The sequence below is a fragment of the Vigna radiata genome, chromosome 7 (genome assembly GCF_000741045.1).
Source record: "Vigna radiata var. radiata cultivar VC1973A chromosome 7, Vradiata_ver6, whole genome shotgun sequence".
NCBI classification, from domain to species: domain Eukaryota; kingdom Viridiplantae; phylum Streptophyta; class Magnoliopsida; order Fabales; family Fabaceae; genus Vigna; species Vigna radiata.
Genome location: NC_028357.1, coordinates 50,632,606 through 50,651,787, shown reverse-complemented (window position 1 = coordinate 50,651,787; position 19,182 = coordinate 50,632,606). Strand labels below are relative to the sequence as shown.

Sequence of the window (19,182 nt, the reverse complement as noted above, 5' to 3'; positions counted from 1 at the left end):
GTGCTGTGAAATTCAAACAGAATTTGATAGAAGGGAAGCGAAAGAAAGGAGGGAAGAAGAAAAATGATTCTGAGAACTCCACCTCCGTCGAAGAGGCCACGCGGCGGCGGTGATGCGGACGGCGACGGCAATGGACAGCTGGTCATCTACGAGGATCCGCCGGAGTCATCTCAGGAACCCTCGGCTTCGGAGCACATGCTCTGCACCTATCAGTGTCGCCAGATGGTTTGTCTTATTTTCTCTCTTTCTCGTCAATCCACGTTATCACGTAAAAAATCGATAATCACATGCTCCTGCTATCTGGATTGCTTTATGTAATAATATTTTTTCACTGTCTCAGCCATTTCTATACTGTTGCTTCATTTTCTTGTAATCAAGTTGTACTAAAAGCTTATCAGAATACATGAAAACCTAAACTAAACGAGTCTCGTAGTGAAGATGTGCCAACAAATTAGACACGACAACACATTTGACATATCTGCCTAGCTACGCTGACATTTTGAGAAAAAGTAACGTACAAATATAGTTCACTACTGGCACTATCCGCACGCAGCATTGTTTTGCTTTGCAACCGAGACCACTTAATGTGTTCTAGCTTTTAACTTGCGTTTGATGTTGCAGTTTAGGGTTTAGATCCTTGGTATTGTGGATATATGCTGCCAATGCAGCAGCCTCAATAGCAGTTGCATACACCCTAATAAAATCGACAGTGCAGATGAAAGGGCAGTAGAGTACTGCTTTTAAAGGTCTTGGTTTGTGTGAGAAATCATGAACTTAGAAAAAAATAAAATAAGATGAAAGGAACAGTTTATCTTTCTTGGATTTTGTTGAGTCTCAATCACTCGCTTTTTTCCAATGGAAGAAGATTAGCTAATGAAGTTTTTCTCTTTAAGTTTGTTAGGACTTGAGAGAAAAATGTATAATAAAAGTTTCATGGTTAGATGTCATAATTAAAATCATTGCTGCTCTTGCACTTTTCACTAATATACTTGTGTGTGTGTGTGAAAGTAAGAAAATAAATATTAAATAATTTGATTTTGCCACAAATAGTCAAGATTAAAACACTCCAGTCGTGTGAGATTTTTGAAAAGGCATATATGTAGGTTTTTTGACGCGTATTTACTCCTAGAAAAGTTTGTGGGAGCCACAACTACCACTTGTAACATCGAAGCTCCTCCCGTGTGTATGGTATTGCTTCCAACACATATTTTTGCATGTCAAATTATTGCAGGTCAAATCAGATTTTATTGAAGCCTTAAGCAAAGCTGAAAATCAAGCTCGTGATTATCAATCAAAATTTGAGACATTGGAGGATAATTTCAAAAAAGTTGGTCAGTACATGCTAGTGGAAGTGGCTTTTCATTTGATATTTTTCAGCATTCTTTTTCATTTTAATTTACATCCTCGTGATCTTTTTCCTTTTTTCTTTATACCAATATATCCTCTATTTTTGTTCATTTGCTTTAACTGTTAACTTGTTACAGAATCCGAGAGGAAGAAATTTGTGGACCAATTCTTATATGCAGAACAGGAGCTTGCAGCTGCAAAAGGGCGCGAACAGGCACTCCAGGAACAACTTTTGAAGGAGGTCACTGAGTCTCAAGAACGATTAAGGAAACAAATTCAATTGAACAGCGAACTCCAGGTGTGCTTATTTTTCTTTTTTAATTCTTTTAGATAACTATTAAACTTTATGATTCTTGATTTGAATCCAATTATTCGATTCAATTTTGTTTCCTATTGATTTGTATTATAAGATGTAACTCAAATGGTCTTTTTTTTTTTATCCTCCAATGCGATAATGAATTAGTGTTACAAATCACACAATTCAATGTGATATTCTTTTTCCTTTTCTTTCACCAATTTTAGTTGAAGAAATTGAAAAGTTGTGCAAGCTTAAATTGTTAAATGAGAAGGAACTGAAAGAGCACTTGTGTACTTATCTTATTTGATTGTTCCACGTTTTCTACTATTTTATTTGTCACTCAACTATTCAATGCCCACACTCTTTTCTACTTCATTAGCTGGAGAACCTGTCACGTTCAATTAGTTTTATGTGTGGCATTCGTGCAAATTTCTAATGCCATGTCATCATGTTTTCTTTGTCATGTTGATCTGGTGATAGTATATAGTTTTTTTTTTTCAAACTTATTGTCGAAGCTTATTACTACCCCTCTGCCTGTGATGCAATTCTAGACTGTGATTCAACTTTCTCCCAACTGGAATTTAGGTAAAGCTCCAAAATGAGATGAACCTTCGCAAAAAAGCTGAGTCTCAGGCTTCTTCAGCAGAGGAGAAAACGACATCTTTAGAAGGAAAGCTAGGCCATCTCGCAGAAAGTATAGAAAGGGAAAAAAAGCGACTTCATGATGAGCAGTCACAACTGAAAAGTGACTCAAAGTTATCGATTTCTAGAATATCTGCAAATGTAAGTGGCTTATTTGTTTTTCATATTAAAAGGATAACATCTTTATGTTATTGTTTGAGCTTTGTATTGTTTTTGTTGTAGCTTGAACAAATGGAATGCAGAGCTAATAATGCTGAGAGAGAAGCAGAGCTGCTAAAAGAACAACTGAAACATCTTAAGGATCAACTTGATGAGGTTTGGGTGTCTAATTAGCTGCTTGTTGACTTTTATTGTTTATTTAAGAATGTCCAGTGAACAAAGGTATCCTCTGGAAAATGAAATTTTGATTTGGTTTTAAGCCTTTTACTCTCACGAGGACATTTTTCTGGTAGATTAATGTATTTTACGTGCTTCATTTTATTGCCTTGTTTTATTTCCACTGACATCTGATCGTGATATATCATGATTCCTGTTTCCAGTGTTTGCACCAAAAGATTGAACTTGAAAGAAAAGTATCTAGTTTAATGTTTGAAGAAGTTGCTTCTACAGAGAGTAATGTTTTAGTCAAGCATTTGCAACAGGAGCTTCGGAACTATGTAAGTGTGCTTTTTTTTAGCTTGTATCTTGATGGCTTGATGGCGTTTTTGTAATTATCATCTGGCATAATTGTAAAAAAAAATTCGGTACTCTTGGCCCTTGATTTGAGTGTTTCTTTTAAATCTGTTCGGATGTTTATGGTTTGGTGCCTAAACCATGTATTTAATTTTCATTTACAAATTTTTTGTCCCTGTTAGTTGTAGAGTTTAGTAACTGTAGTTTAATCTGACACCCTATATTTAGAAATACCAAAGAGATATATATGTAACTTTTTCACTTCATTTCAAAAAATATTCTCTTTTCTTTTAAGCTTGTGCTATTGTGTAATATCTCCTCTGTAGCCATCCCTTTGCTGGTGTTTTACTCAGTTTATCTCTCTTTTACAGCAAGCCTATGTTGGCCAATTCATTATTGTGGAACACAACTTTTAAAAGATTGAGTGCATATTGATGTGTCTGTGACACGGATTACTTTTTCTGCTTTTGGAGGATGCAATATTCTCATAATTTAGGGTAAATCGTATGTCTTGTATTATGCTGAGATTACAAATCCATATAAACAATGCTAGAAAGCTATTTTAGGAAATATAATAAAAGCTCCTAAAGAAAGAATCCCTATATTCCAGGGATATCCTAATCATACCTAATAATTATAATTTCCTAAATAAGGAAGAAATATAATTAATAAAAACAAAGACTTTAATAGAAATAATAGAGATAAAAAGATTCTAACACTCCCCCTCAAGTTGGTGAATAAGTATTTTCCATTCCCAGCTTGGAAACAATACTTTCAAAGTTGTTACTGTTCAGCCCCTTTGTTAGAATATTTGCAAGGTTGTCTTGTGAAGAGACATATGGAGTACAAATTAGACCACTATCTAATTTTTCTTTGATAAAATGCCTGTCAATCTCGATATGTTTGGTTCTATCATGCTGCACTGGATTATGAGCTATGCTAATAGCAGATTTGTTATCACAATAAAGTCTCATTGATTCATTTGACTTTATTCCTATGTCTTCCAAGATGATCTTTAGCCATAGTAGTTCACATATCCCTTGTGCCATTGCCCTGAATTCTGCTTCAGCACTGGATCTGGCTACCACATTTTGTTTTTTACTCTTCCAAGTCACAAGATTTCCACCAATGAAAGTGCAGTACCCTGTAGTTGATCTCCTGTCCACAATTGAACCTGCATAGTCTGCATCTGTATATGCTTCCACACTTACATTCCCATTTCGTTTAAACAAAATTCCCCTGCCTGGGGTTCCCTTCAAATATTGCACAATTCTTAGTGCAGCTTGTAAGTGAACCTCCTTAGGTTGGTGCATGAACTGGCTAACAAGGCTTACAGCAAATGCAACATCAGGCCTAGTGTGAGATAAATAAATCAATCTGCCAACTAACCTCTGATACATTTCCTTGTCAAATGCAGTACCTTCTTTTACATTCCCCAATTTTATGTTTGGATCAATTGGTGTACTCGCAGGCTTGCATGCTGTCTTCCCAGTTTCTTTCAACAAATCTGTGATGTATTTTTGCTGAGATATAAATATTCCCTTTTTAGAATGGGCCACTTCAATCCCTAAGAAATACTTCAATTTTCCCAAGGTCTTAATTTCAAATTCCTTAGCTAGATGTTGGCCTAACAGTTGTTGCTCCTCCTCATCATCACCTGTTACTATAATATCATCTACATAAACCAATAACACTGTAACTCTCCCTGATTTAGAGTGTTTAATGAACAAGGTGTGATCTCCTTGACTTTGTTTAAAGCCCAGACTTATCATAACTTTAGTAAACCTTCCAAACCACGCTCGCGGTGATTGTTTCAACCCATACAATGCCTTTTTTAGCTTGCAAACCGTGTTGACAGTTGTTTTTCCCTCATACCCAGGGGGCAATTCCATGTAAATCTCCTCTTCAATTTCTCCATGAAGGAAGGCATTTTTAACATCAAATTGTTGCAAGTTCCAACCATAATTAGCTGCTAGAGATAAAATCACCCTAACTGTATTCATTTTTGCCACTGGAGCAAAAGTTTCCATGTAATCCACTCCATAGGTTTGAGTGAATCCCTTAGCCACTAACCTTGCTTTGTACCTCTCAATAGACCCATCAGCCTTCTATTTTATAGTATATATCCACCTGCACCCTACTGGTCTTTTTCCATGCGGGAGAGCCACCAAATCCCAAGTATTATTCTTTTCTAGTGCTTCCATTTCCATGTCCATAGCTTGTTTCCATTTTTTATCACTCAATGCCTCAGATAAAGAGGTAGGTGTGGTTGTGGTGTTTAGGTTTGTGAGGAAGGCTTTATGGGTAGGTGAAAAGTTTTTGAAGGATAGGTAATTAGCTAAAGGGTACAATGGCTTGGTAGTGCATTTCCTAGTCTCTTTCCTAAGGGCAATAGGAATATCTAGGTCCTCATAAAGGGATGCTGGACTGGATTCAGATTCCTGTATATTTGGAAAAACAGAGTTTGATGCTTGGCCCAAAGCGGACAATGTCTTACCATGTGTGGAGTTCTATGTGTGTGTCGTACCTCCCCCCAACAGTGGTATCAGAGCCCATGGTTCGGGTCTGGTGACTGGGCTCAGACGAGTACGTCCCCCTATGATCAGGCGAGCCAGGCAGGAGGCCAGTGGCGCCAGAGGAATCATGAGAGGTGAGGAGAGCTAGAAAAGCTCATTGTGACCATGGATCGTGAAAGAGGGCAAATGAGAAATGCTCCGTGTTGACCATGGTGTACTCGAATTTCCGCAGCGAGGGAGGAAGGTGACCATAGTCCTTTAAGAAGGACTGGTCAAGGGTTTATATACACATAGATATCTCCAGTGGTAAGAGGCCTTTTGGAGTGGTACCAAAAGCAAACCCGTGAGGGCTTGGCCCAAAGCGGACAATGTCTTACCATGTGTGGAGTTCTATGTGTGTGTCGTACTGTTAGAAGTGGGTTCTAGGCCTAACTCAACCCCACAAAACCGGCTTGTAAGGTGAGGTTTGCACCTCACTTATATATTATAATTTGGCCTTATCTCTAGTCGATGTGGGACTTCCAACACACCCCCTTCACGCCGAGGTATAGACATCTCGTGCGTGATAGTAGAAATTGGGTGGTCCAATATTGGTCCGACAATGGGTGGAATAGAAACAGAAATGCCCACTTAGAACTCGCTAGGATAGGCTTTAATCATGGCTCTGATACCATCTCATAATTTAGGGTAAAACGTATGTCTTGTATTATGCTGAGATTACAAATCCATATAAACAATGCTAGAAAGCTATTTTANGAAATATAATAAAAGCTCCTAAAGAAAGAATCCCTATATTCCAGGGATATCCTAATCATACCTAATAATTATAATTTCCTAAATAAGGAAGAAATATAATTAATAAAAACAAAGACTTTAATAGAAATAATAGAGATAAAAAGATTCTAACAAATATTTTGATTGTCAATGTCATTGTGTATTTTCTCTCGCACTTTTGCCTCTGAAAACAGAATGGAGCCTTTCATTTTTTTGTTTAATTCTTAAAATTTTTAATTTCAAACTATAATACTGGATTAGTATGTTCTATGCCTTTTCCGCCTGCTAGGAAATTACAGTTGAGTTATCACTGAATCTGTTCACTACAGTACTCTGATAATGTATTTCAATTGACATTTTAGGAATCTGAAGTTAGGGAAGCGCGAAAACTGAGATCAAGTCATGAGAACATTGACCTTTTGAAGGAGAAATTATTGGAGGAAAAGAGTCACCGGGAAAGGGCAGAATCAGAGCTATCCAAGTTACAGGATATCCAGTTAAACATGAAAAAGTTAGAGGATCAAATATCATCGTGGAGAATGATGATCACAGACATACCTGGTGTCACATGTTTTGAGGACTTGCCTGTTAAATTTGCAGCTTTACAGAAGTACGTCAGTAGCTACAAATCTGTTTGCATGGTTATACTAATAGATTTGAGCTTTTAGAGGAATTGCCAAGTTTAATAATTCTGGAATACTCATTTAGAGCTTTTTATCTGGGTTAATATTGGATTGCTTCTATTTAATCTTTTTGTTATGAGCATCTCGAGGCCATAAATCTTTTAGATGATGTCCTATTAGTCTATTCCCTATGACACTACTTTTTCATTTTTTGGGCATTTGATTCGCTCTACTTTGCTGAAAAGTGGTGGTCTGTGAAGCCTTGTGTATTTATCCATATTCATGATAATATCTATTTCTGTTACGTGGCATACTTCTGTATGCAAATTACTCAGTACTGTATACTTCTATGCTGCTTTACGTGCAAGTATGCACCTATTGTCTTTGATCTTGATATCTTGTATCATTTGCAGAGAAGTCATTTGTAGTACACAGAAGGAGGGCGAGATAACTGCTCGCTTGAAACAAATGGAGGTGGCTCTAGATGCTACTGAAATTGGTAAACAAAATGCTGAAGCTGAGTCCGCATTGGCTAAAGAGAAAGCAGAAGTATTGATATCAGAAGTTAAACGACTTGAATTAATGGTCAGTGTTTGATTTGGATGTTTTCATGACACTCTGATAATTGCTGAACATTTTACTTGGTCTTTACATGCTTTATATTATGCATTTCTTCCATTGCCATTTTTTAAATTCTTGGGTTTCTTATATGCTATTCTTGTTATCCAGGCTTGTGTAAAGCATTCATATTCATTTATAGAACAGATGAAGAAATGCTAATAAAAATTGCTTTATCTAAATTAGTAGATAAATATTTGTCTATTAGGTTATGTATTTCAGATATTTGGATGCCCCCAAAAGAAATATATGGGTTTGGAACTTAATAAGAACTCAATCAGAAAGATAGAAATAGTGGGGAAAGAATGAGTTTCTGTATTATTCACAGTAAAGGATGATTATGTTTACAAAGAATAGGCTGGGCCTGGCTGAGGGCATAATCCCTCTCTACAAGCTCAAAGCTGGACTGTACACAAAAATACTCGATACCTCCTACAGAGTTACTAGAACTCTATTTATATCAACTCTGACTGCTTTCCTTTTTACAACCGACATCCCCACACCCTTAACTCCTAAACCCATCTATTATATCATCTATATCTTAACAGAACCTGTAGTTAGAATGTTATATTTTAGGTATGGAACTTGATAGTAGGAGAATTTTTGGCATATCTGGAAGGGATTTAGATGCTAGGAGGATGGTATAACCTGAGAGGCTTTTGGTTGTAATTTTCATCACCGATAATCATGGTTCCTGTAAATGTCATAAATGTACTCGAGTTTTCAGAGAACTTAGTGAGTCTCAAAGTACTCACTGATGTACAAGAGGGGCTTAAGTATCTCTTAGCTGATCCATTCATCTATGTGTTTTTTTTTTTTCAATCAGTAAAATACAAAAGAGATGTGATGATCTACTCATAGGTCTCAAACAGATAATGCAAAAGATGAGTTAAGCTATTTTAACAAATTCACCCCTTCGCATAAGTTAAGCAATTCAAACACTTCTCAAATTGGAGCATATAGATTGTATGAACTAAACTTAGAACCTATAATTTGAATTCGAGGTCCTGTCAAGAACTTAATCAAAACATCTGCAAGTTGATAATTGGACAACAACTTTTGAATTGATAATTGGACAACAACTTTTGAACAAAATGACAACAACTTTTGAACAAAATGACATTCAATCTCTGTATGTTTGGTTCTCTCATGGAATACATGATTGGAAGTGATGTGAATAACTACCTGGTTGTCACACAGTACATGGTCATTTGTTGTATCTCACAAAAATTGAGCTCTTCAAGGAGCTGCTTTATTCACACAAGTTCACAAGTGAGTAATATCGTTGCCCTATACTTCGGCATTAGATCAAATAACCACATTTTGTTTATTGTTTTTTCAAATAATATTGCCTCTAAAGAAAACACAATAGCAGGTTATGGAATGCCAACCTATAGGTGATCCTTCTCAATCAACATTACAATACCCAATTATCGGAGTATTTACCTTATCTTAAGAGAAATCCTTGTCTTGAAGTCTTTTTGATTTATATTAGGATGTGAATGGCAACACTCTAGTAATTAAAACCAGTAGCGTGCATAATTTGACTAACTTATCCAATTGCAAAAGACAAATCAAGTTTAGTAATAGTGAGATAAATATGTTTTCTAACAAGTCTTTTATATCTTTCTAGGTTTGAAAATGACTCACTCTGTTTTGGCATTAACTTTTGATTTGGATCCATTGGACTATCTATGGGTTTACAATCAGTCATGTGTTTCTTGTAGACTATCTAAGGCATATCCCAATGCCCAAAGGCCCCACTTCTCTCACAAATTTAAAGATACTCCTCTCTTTCCATCTCTCCTCTTATTTACAGGCAATCTGCCTTAATTATTTATCTCTCTCTGGGCAACAAACTAACAAACATCAGCAATTAGCTAAGAAACTAATTCTGTAATGGGTAGTCACATTCGAATTGTCAACTAAGATTATTCCACATTTTTAATAGATCACTCAGTTGCTTTTTATTATCGCTGCATTTTACCCCTTTTGCTGCATTGAAGCAATGTTGTGTTTTTTGAAGAAACTGCTGTAATTGGGGGCATAAGCTCTGGTCAATCTATTCATTGTAACTTCAAGATCTCCTGTATGGCAGTGATAGTTACCGTGGATAGCTTTATCTGAAATATGTAATCATTTTGTTGCCATTATTTTATGTTATGTGCTTTTAAATTATATATTAATTGTCTTGCAGCTTGCTGTTGTTACTGAGGAAAGAAATAAATTAAGAAATGGTGCTTTCAAGAATGTTGAAACTCTGGATGCATCAAAAAATGTAAATAGTGTCCAGGTTACAGTTCCCTTTATTTCATTATCATTTAACTTATCATGTTTTCTCTTAATTTTTTTCCTTGTTGCATGGTTAATGTATACAGGAATCTGAATCATTTCTTACGAAGAAAGATGATTGCATTAAAGAATTAGAAAGTACCTTGCATGATCAGAGATTGATTAATAGTCGTCAATTAGAGGAAATAAAGTTACTTAATGAAAAGTTGCACAGTGAAACAAGAAGAGTGAAGTCATTGGAGAGGGAGAGTGACCGACTCCGATCAGAGATTTCATTACTAGAGGCAAAGGTTGGTGGCTTGGTGCTTTCACAAGGCACAGTAGTACACAATTGCATTGCTCATATTTTTAATATTATGTCCTCTTCATTTATTATATCTGTCACGTGTTACTGTTGTATTACCGTAGGTGTCCAGATTTTGGTTTTCACTTTACATTCTGACTTTTTAGACTTTGTTTTTCCTCTAGCTGGGTCACGGTGATTTTTCTGCTGCTAATACAAAAGTTCTGCGTATGGTGAATACACTTACTGTTGATAATGAGGCCAAACAAACGATAGAGGCACTGCAAACAGAGCTGCAAAAAACAAAAGAGAAGTTAAAAGCTGTGGAAGAATTGAAAAGTCAATCAGGTATTAAACCTTGTAATTACAGTGGATATAAAGTTTTAAATGTTATGTTTTAAAATGAGTTGGTAATAAAGGCAAGATGGGTTGATGGAGGAGAATGGTTTGAGGCTTTTGAAAATGGTTCTGCAATTTGTAGTATTTAGATAAATACCAAAAGGAAGAGAATATAATGTCTAGGTTTCTTATTTATTGTCCTCATATCCTTTTTGTGGAATTTTTTAGTACATATTAATATTCTGCAGGTATGTATAATAATTATAGATAAAAAAACCAAGAGGTAGAATTTTGTCTTTTTTGTTCTATCGCGGACATACTTACCACTGGCTATTATTCACATTTTGCTTCTTTTGGAAGCCAGTAGTCAAATATCAGGAATCCTGTCGAAGAGTTTATCTGCGTTAACTAGACTGGACAGTATATGCTTCTTGATCAATACCGTCTGTTCTTTTTTATAATCAGAATTCAAGGCTCAGCTTAAACCAAGTAGTTAATTTTAGTCAGTGTGCAATGAATGATTTTTTTTTCTGGTATCTGGTTAAGAAATTTATATTGCTTGATTTGAATCAAATATTTAAAAGAAAAACTACCAAAGAAACCTATTTAAGTATACAGGAGGTATGCCAAAAGGGTCTGGGTTTCTTAGAAAACTGCCAAAATAGAAACAAAAAATGGAAAAAATAAAATAAAATGAAACTTGCTTTCCTTTTTTATGATATTTGTCTGATCTCTATCGTTTCAAGACTGATATCGATGGTAATGGGAATCTTGCAAGATGAAGGCCTGTGTTCAGTGCCTTAAGGGTGGTCTATATCTTCCAGTGCCATTTGTTAACCTTTTGATAAGAATGTTATCCAAGAGGCTCTCAGAAAATGGCTAAACTAGACATAAAAAAGTGGAAACAAACCGAGTAAAAAATGAAATGTGCATTCTTTTTATGATATTAGTTTGACATCTGTCCTTTTAAGATATAGACATCAATGATAATGCAATTTTTGCAAAGATGAAAGCATGTGTTCAGTGCCTTAAGGGTGGTTTATATCTTCTTGTACCACCTTATTAACCATTGCATTGTATAATAATGTTATTAGATGTATGGTTTTTCTGATCACTTCTAGATTTTAACTGTTTAGGAGAAGCTGGAAAGCTAGTAGATAGCTACATATCGGATAAGATGTTGAAATTAAAAGAGCAAATTGCAACACTTGAGAAACGAGAAGAAAGGTGTGTATAATTTAGCGTCTCTTTGGACCTGTTTCTCCGTATGAACCACTTGGTGAAAAAAATATGAAAAGAAAAATAAAGTTAATTTTGCCAAATTTTTATTTTTAACTTCTACATGGAATAATTTTAACTTGGAGAGCAGTCAATTTTTTCTTCTAATTTTGTCCAAACATACCTTTATTACTTTGTTGTCATGAGATTACTCTAGAATAACTAAAACACTGAAATATCAACAGATACAAGACCGTGTTTGCAGACCGAATTTCAGTTTTCCGGAGGGCATGCTGTGAGCTTTTTGGTTACAAGGTTGGTAATGTTATTTACTGGTCCAGTTTTTCTACATTTTTTTTTGGAGAATTGAAACTGTTAGAATAGGTATTAAATATAGGACAGAAGTAGCTGTATTGGAAAGGAATACTGCTATATGTTGTACCTATCTTTGTACCTAGAAACCTAGGTTGATCTTTGCTCTTTCATATACTCATTGTATCATAGTTCTATCAATTTTATTGAATATAGTGAAAAATAGGTATAGGAATAATCTTCCTTATGTAGAAAATACACATAGAGTATTGTATTTATAATAAAAAGAATATGGATCAAGTCCAAATTACAAATAATGATAGAAAAGAAATAATAACAGATAAACAAAAGATAAAAGATAGATATCTAATATATCTAACAAATTTAAATATGAGAACTTATGAGAGGTGGGGCAGGATGCATAAACAGTTCCTAACCATTTATATACATAACAGCAGTAAGGTGGAGCAGGATGAATATTATAGCACCCGTACTCACTCATCATTAAAATTTCTGGGTAAAAACCATCTCCAAAAAGGGGGTATTTACTCTACCCAGTTTGTTATTTTTTCCAGTACTCATGTATAAACTCTAAATGCATAGTTGGTTTCTAATCACTGTATTTTGATGGAAGACTGTAGCATGCTTCTGTTGGGGAAATTCTACCTCAAAAATATAAAATCCTTTCTGGGTAGCTTGATGTGTTAACCATTAGTTCTGTTGTTTACTCTGTAAAATAAATGTCTGCCATTCATTTTCTATTAAGCTATATTCAAACTGGAAAAAACCTGACAATTTAGTATGATAATTGGCTATTTATTCTTCTGCTACTCTTAAAAATAATCCTCATGTTTCTGTTGATATATTGACAGATTGTGATGGATGAACACCATCGACCAAATGGAATACCGGTGACAAGATTTACCTTGCAATCCATTTATGCACAAAGTGATGATGAGAAGCTTGAATTTGAATATGAATCAGGGAATACTAACATTTTGGTAAGATTGTGAATTTTGTATTGAATTTAGAAATGAGACAGAAATGCTGAGTTTACTTCTTTAATTGTATACCTTTTTTAGAGTTTGGGTTGATCTTCAATATTAAGGAGGCACCTGCCCCTCCCTCCCCCTCCCCTCAATTTGGACCTTGAAACAGTGCGAATATTTCAGTCTTTTGTAAATGATGGCATGAATAGATGCTGAAATTTTCCATTTTTATCTTTTTCATGAAAACAGGCAAATCATTATACATCTCTGCCCGAGGTTTCTCGTCAGGTAACAATGTTGTAATATTATAATCTTTTTAAAAAATACTTGGGGATTTGACCTCTTATTTATGATTGTGTGTGATCCGTGAAGGTTTTGTTTGAGCCTTAGGAGTGACTTTTCATTTATAGGTTTTAATAGTGAAACTGTTGGGTCCTGGTACTTCATAACTACAATTTAGGAAGGATACTGGAGATGGTTTGACAACGGATGCATCTGTCAATATGTATAGCAGGTGGCAAGGCACAACCACAAACTATGGAGCTGAAAGGAAAACTGCAGGGTCAAGAAATTGTGATCCTGATAGATAGTGGAGCTAGTCACAATTTCATATTTGGCAAGGTAGTTAAAAGCTTGGGTCCAACCGGAAGCAACCCAACCGGCCTTATGATGCAAGATTAGGGGGTGGAAATTGGAAGTCCACACAAAGTTGTTGCAAGAATTTGGTCGTGTGGTCAGGACAATATAATATGGTAGGGGATTTCTGTTTGTTCAAATTGGAGAAGTGGATTTGATTCTTGGTGTGACAAGGTTGGTCAGTCTTTGCGAGATTAAAGCAAATTAGCAAACTTTATGGGTGACTTTTAGATGTGCAGGAGAGAATATAAAAGTGCAAAGAGATCCAAACCTATTCAAAACCATGATATACTCCAAAGCTCCAAAGAAACCTGCCAAAAAGGAAGTTGACACGATGTCCATGCTATGGATTGTAGAGAAGAACGGTTTAAAAGAGGAAGTGTTGACAACGTCCCAAATCAGATGTTGCAAGGGGTAGTACATGAATCTTCAGCAATATTTTAGGAACATAAATCACTGTCACCACAATGGATGTACAACACCGATTTCCTATCAAATCAGGGAAAATCCAGTCAACATAAGACCATACTAATATGTTGGAGACCCAGTAGCAGAAATGTTGGAGATGAGTATCATACAGCCCATATTTAATTATTTTGGCAAAGAAAAAATATGGTAGTTGGCAGTTTTGGGTGGATTAATGTGAGCCATTTTACCAGATAAAATCACTCTTCTAGAGATGGAGGAGTTGTTGGATGAATTAAATGGGGTTTTGTAAGGATTGAGTATCATCAAATTAAGATGTATGAATCAGATATATTGAAAATCGATTTCAAAATATATGAAGGTCGTTATGAATCTTTGGTAATGCCTTTTGTATTAACCAGTGCACCAACTACTTTTAAGTGCACCATGAGTTCTCTTAAAAGCCTTTCCTTATAAGGTATTTCCTTATTTTCTTTGATGATATATTGGTAAATAGCATAATATCGAACATTTGAGGCACATGTTAGTTAAATTAGCAAGGCAGTCTGTCTTTCTTAACCAAAAAAGGTGTCCTGTTGGAAAAAGAAACCAAAAGATTAAAGCTATTTTACAGTGGCCCTTACCATGGGATTATGAAAGCCTTGATAGAGTTTTTAGGACTTACTAGTAGTTACTAGAGGTTTGTACGTAATTATAATTCACCGTTTGACTGACTTATTGAAGAAGGGGAATTATGGACACAAGATCTGAAGCTTTCACCAAGTTACAACAGATTATTACTACTGCTCCAACTTTACTCATGCTAGATATTTCCCAAATTCTCCATAGAATGTGATGCATCTAGAAAGGGAATAGGGGTTTTGTTGATGAAGTAAAAGACGTGTAGCATATTTTAATGATGACTTTGTAGATTCTACACTTGCTAAACCAGTCTATGAGAAAGAATTGATGGCTTTGATACTAGCTATCCAATATGGGAAGCCACATTTGTTAGGTCAGAAATTTACTTTATTTACAAACCAAAAAACTTATAGACGTTTCTTGGAGCAGAGGAAAACCACCTCAGACCAGCAAAATTGGCTGCCAAATCTGATAGGGTATGGATTTGAGATAGTGTACAAGGTGGGTGCTTCCAATATAGTTGGGGATGCCTTGTCTCGGTGGGATGAGGATAAAGAAATGCAAGCTATTTAGACCCTTTTGGCCCGACATTGCAGAGATCGCTGAAGGGTTAAAAAAGATCGATTTAGTTTTAACCAAAATTGTGGAAATTTTAAAAACGATCCGAATTCACATCCATGCTATGATAGTCTATAGCAGAGCTATCTCTCTATGGATTCCTAAATTCCTCCATGAATTTCATACATCTCCCACGGGAAACATTTGGGTATTTAAAGAACCTATAGAAGAATGGTAACATTGATTTTCTTGATTGGCTTGAATTGAAGGAAACAATAACAGAGTATGTAGTGACCTGTCATGTGTGCCAAAAAAGTAAATACCAGGGTCTGACAGCCATTACCCATTCCTAAATATAAAGGTTTTGATGCGGTGTTGGTAGTAGACAGACTGAGTAAAAATCGATATTTTATTTTACTTAGGCATCTCTATACTGCAAGATCTATTGTAAGTGTCAGATCCTACTTTTATGAGTTTATTTTGGCAGGAAATTTTCAGACTACAGGGAACTGAACATGAGCACAACTTCCCACCCAATGTTAGATGGACAAACTGAAGTTCATAACAGAATGTTGGAAACCTATCTGGGGTGTTTTTGTTCTGAACAGCTGAAGTCTTATGCAGATTTTATACCTTGGGTGGGCTTAATATTGGCATAATACTGGTTTCCTAGGAGCTGTACACTGCACCCCATTTGAACTGGTTTAAGGAAGACCATCGCCTTCTTTGGAAAAAAATAATTCCTGGGAAAACCATTAGTGGAAGTTGTTGCACAAGATCTTATGAGTTAAAGCAACTCAAATACCATTTACAGAAGGCACAAAACCAGATGGCTCACTGTGCAAATAGATTTAGAAGAGTTTCTCAAATTCAACCGGAAGATTGGGTTTATCTTAAAAGAAGACCACATGGTCAAGTTTCTATACCTATCAAACTTCATCCCTAGCTGGCTGCTTGATATTATGGATCATATTTGGTTTAACGTATTGCTACCATAGCCTTTAAGCTACAACTTCCAGAGCAAGTCTAGGTACAGCCAGTCTTTCGATTATCACAACTAAAGAAAGCAACAATTCATCATCCACTTTAGAAACAACTTCCAACTGAGTTACTGGAGATGATAGGTATTTACCCACTACTGCACCTTGGGAAGAATGACAGTCAAACGTTTTTGGGTCAGAAATGCCTCAAGTGTTGGTCCAATGGGTAGAAATGCCCCTAGAATAAGCTGCTTGGGAAGACATTTCTCCCATCATAGATGAATTCCCAACATTTCAACCTTGAGGACAAGGTTGTTTTGGAGGAGGGAAATATTGTTGGATCTTGCGTACATGGTAAACCTTTACCTTTCCAGGTTTATTATAGGAGAAAAATACAGACTAATTAAGGGAAGACGTAGTTCGTTATATCCGTTAGTGTTAGTTGAGTTAATTTTTTTCCTGTTTTGTTACAACTTGTTAAGGAAGTGTATTTTCCTCTACATAGTGCCCTGGTTTCACTAAGAGGAGGTTGGGAATTTTTATTTTTGTGTAAACTGGGAATTCCAATCTAGAAAAGGAGATTTTGGGGTAAACTTGTTTACCTTGTTTGTTTGTAATGCTTGATACTTATAGAAATAAAGAAGTAATTCAGTGATCTGTTTTTTGGGGATTCGATTTTCAAGTTGCAGTTTGGCAATGTTGGAAGCGAGTCCTAACAGAACATTTCTTATGGAGTAGATATTTATTTTCAGCTAAAAATGTTTGTACTGAAAATAGTGCATTTCCAGCTACATATTATAGGAAAGGAAAACATATTTTATGCTTGGAAACATAAAAAAACTTCAGAGACGATCTAGAATATGATTTTCTGTAAAACAACCTGATTCATGTTTAACCTTTGTGAAGAAAAATAACGTGTATGAAAAATTTACTGCCATTCCAAATTCTAACATTTCTTCTTTGTTTCTAAATTTGATTTGATCTATTCAGCCAAGTGAGTGTGACTGTATGAGAGAGAGAGTGTAGCAGTAGATGGATTCAAAAACAGAAGCTTGTGTGAATGAGCAAATGATAATTGCCATCATGCATGTAATTTTAGCACATTTATGTTTCTTTTGCCAAGTCTTACCTATGCCCCTCATACATTCCCAGGTGGAGATATTCATCCGGAAGATGAATTCAATTCCTGCTTTCACTGCCAACATAACGGTGGAGTCTTTCAATAAAAGAACCCTGTCTTAAATTCAAAGACCAACTATACTAATATTTTTAGCGGGCAACTTACAGTTATGCTGTATATATCTTGCATCTTCAACTCTGGGAATTTGGTCAGTTCGCTAGGATGGTGATCGATGGCTTGGATTTGAAAAATATCTCATTATTTTTTAAAACAATTGGATAGCGAGGTGGAATTTTTGGCGTGCTGACGTCCTGAGGTTTATTTCTTTGTAAGACTAAACTTTTCTTGTTTCGTTATGTGTATTTTCAAGTTTGGGGTCTGAGCTTGTATTCTTTTCCAAATCTTCCACAGGGAAGAGTCCTATTTTATTCCTTATTTTCCCCTTCTCAATTTATGTCCCCGCCTATATATTTCTGTTAACAAGGTTTGCACGGATGTAAATTTCATGAAATTAGGCACCGAGACAGATGATGTATGGTTCGAGACGAATGTTTTGGAAGTGCGTCATAAGATTGTAAATGTGATAACATATGTCAAATTGAAAACGAACATGTTAATGAGTATCTAAATAGGATGTGTTCCATATATCTGTTGTCTTATATTGTGACAGTTGTTCAGTGTGATTGCTTAAAGCAGGTGACTGTTTTTTGTTCCTCGTTTTCCTAGTTTAATTAACTAGTAGTGCAGCGGCAACCAAGGGTCGAAGCCAAGCATTGTTTATGGAATGTCCTAATCATCAATCACTTGTTTAGTCTGCTTGAAATGATTGCACGAAGCATGGGGGGACCTAGATGATTTCATCCCAGCACTTGCGCTATGGTAGGGATCTTGTTGACCATGAATGGATATTCTAATCTGACATTTTAAAATGACGTGACATGTGAAAAATATATATCTATTTCATCACATGAAATTAGTGGGATATGATCTAAAATTGTTAAAATAATTAAATTTATAAATAATTGCAGAACATCTACGTGAGAAAGTAAATAAATAGATCATCTCCTATAGAGAGTTCTAATTAATTAAGTTGTGTGGGGGTCTAAGAATGTGTGTTTTTGTTGGTAGTGGATATATAGGGAAATTTTAAAAAGTTGATATTGATTGGATGAGAATTGAAAGTTGCGGTTGAGTGATGTGTTGGCCGGGTTTGCAGGGAAGTGGTGGTGCTGGCTTGCGTAATTGGAGTGGAATGGAATGTTTGTGGTGCTCTACCTTACTGCCCACTCACCATCTCAAATATATTCATCTTTCATAAACGTAGTTCTTCAAATTAAGCGTAATTTTTTGCCCTCTTTTCATAAGGTGGCCGAATATTGGTTTTAATTTCCATAAAGTTAGTTTCCATTTCTTACATAGCCTGTTAGCTACCGAGTCTTACCCTAAATAATTATCTCTTCTTTCTTTTTTTTGTTTACTTTTACCTTTGTTATGTGGATAGCTACTTTAATCATGATTATTCCACACAATTGTTTTTTCATAGTTAATTAATTAATTGGGTGTTGATAATGGTTGCACAAATGAAGCATAGCCGTGGAGTGTGCAAATTCTGAAAACGTGTATCTGATTTTAGTGCTTGACATTGACCGACCGCACAAAGATTCCAAAACTATCCACGTCAACCAATATCCAATTCCATACAACTACATTCCTTAAACTATTCTCTCTCTCTCTAATATCAGGACCCCAATCCTAAAATATTACAATTTTTTCTCTCAAACTTCAAAGGTTCATTCCTTTTCATTATTTATCCCAAACCATAAATAAATTACTTGTTCAGAATCTGGTGTAACGAATGTAGTATTTATAGACGTAATCAATCAAAATTCCATATTAATTTCATAGTAAATTTTGCACG

At 35.5% G+C, this 19,182-nt stretch overlaps 1 protein-coding gene across 1 annotated transcript; it reads left to right on the top strand.

The window, feature by feature from the left end:
* The first annotated feature begins 3 nt into the window (after nucleotides 1-3).
* LOC106769068 (mitotic spindle checkpoint protein MAD1) lies at nucleotides 4-17,909 on the top strand. The gene is made up of 16 exons (XM_014654530.2): nucleotides 4-225; nucleotides 1,232-1,331; nucleotides 1,485-1,645; nucleotides 2,231-2,428; nucleotides 2,510-2,602; nucleotides 2,827-2,943; nucleotides 6,612-6,859; nucleotides 7,286-7,457; nucleotides 9,688-9,768; nucleotides 9,869-10,072; nucleotides 10,251-10,413; nucleotides 11,541-11,631; nucleotides 11,868-11,937; nucleotides 12,807-12,935; nucleotides 13,173-13,211; nucleotides 17,297-17,909. The coding sequence occupies exons 1-16, from the start codon at nucleotides 64-66 to the stop codon at nucleotides 17,384-17,386; spliced, it is 2,118 nt and encodes a 705-aa protein (XP_014510016.1). The 5' UTR covers nucleotides 4-63; the 3' UTR covers nucleotides 17,387-17,909.
* The last annotated feature ends 1,273 nt before the right edge of the window (nucleotides 17,910-19,182 follow it).

Bases quoted from the DNA above. Each gene is read 5' to 3' on its own strand.
- LOC106769068 (XM_014654530.2), top strand. From the start codon at position 64: ATGATTCTGAGAACTCCACCTCCGTCGAAGAGGCCACGCGGCGGCGGT. The intron at 1,332-1,484 runs GTCAGTACATGC...AACTTGTTACAG, and splicing joins GGATAATTTCAAAAAAGTTG to AATCCGAGAGGAAGAAATTT. The intron at 2,429-2,509 runs GTAAGTGGCTTA...TTTTTGTTGTAG, and splicing joins TTTCTAGAATATCTGCAAAT to CTTGAACAAATGGAATGCAG.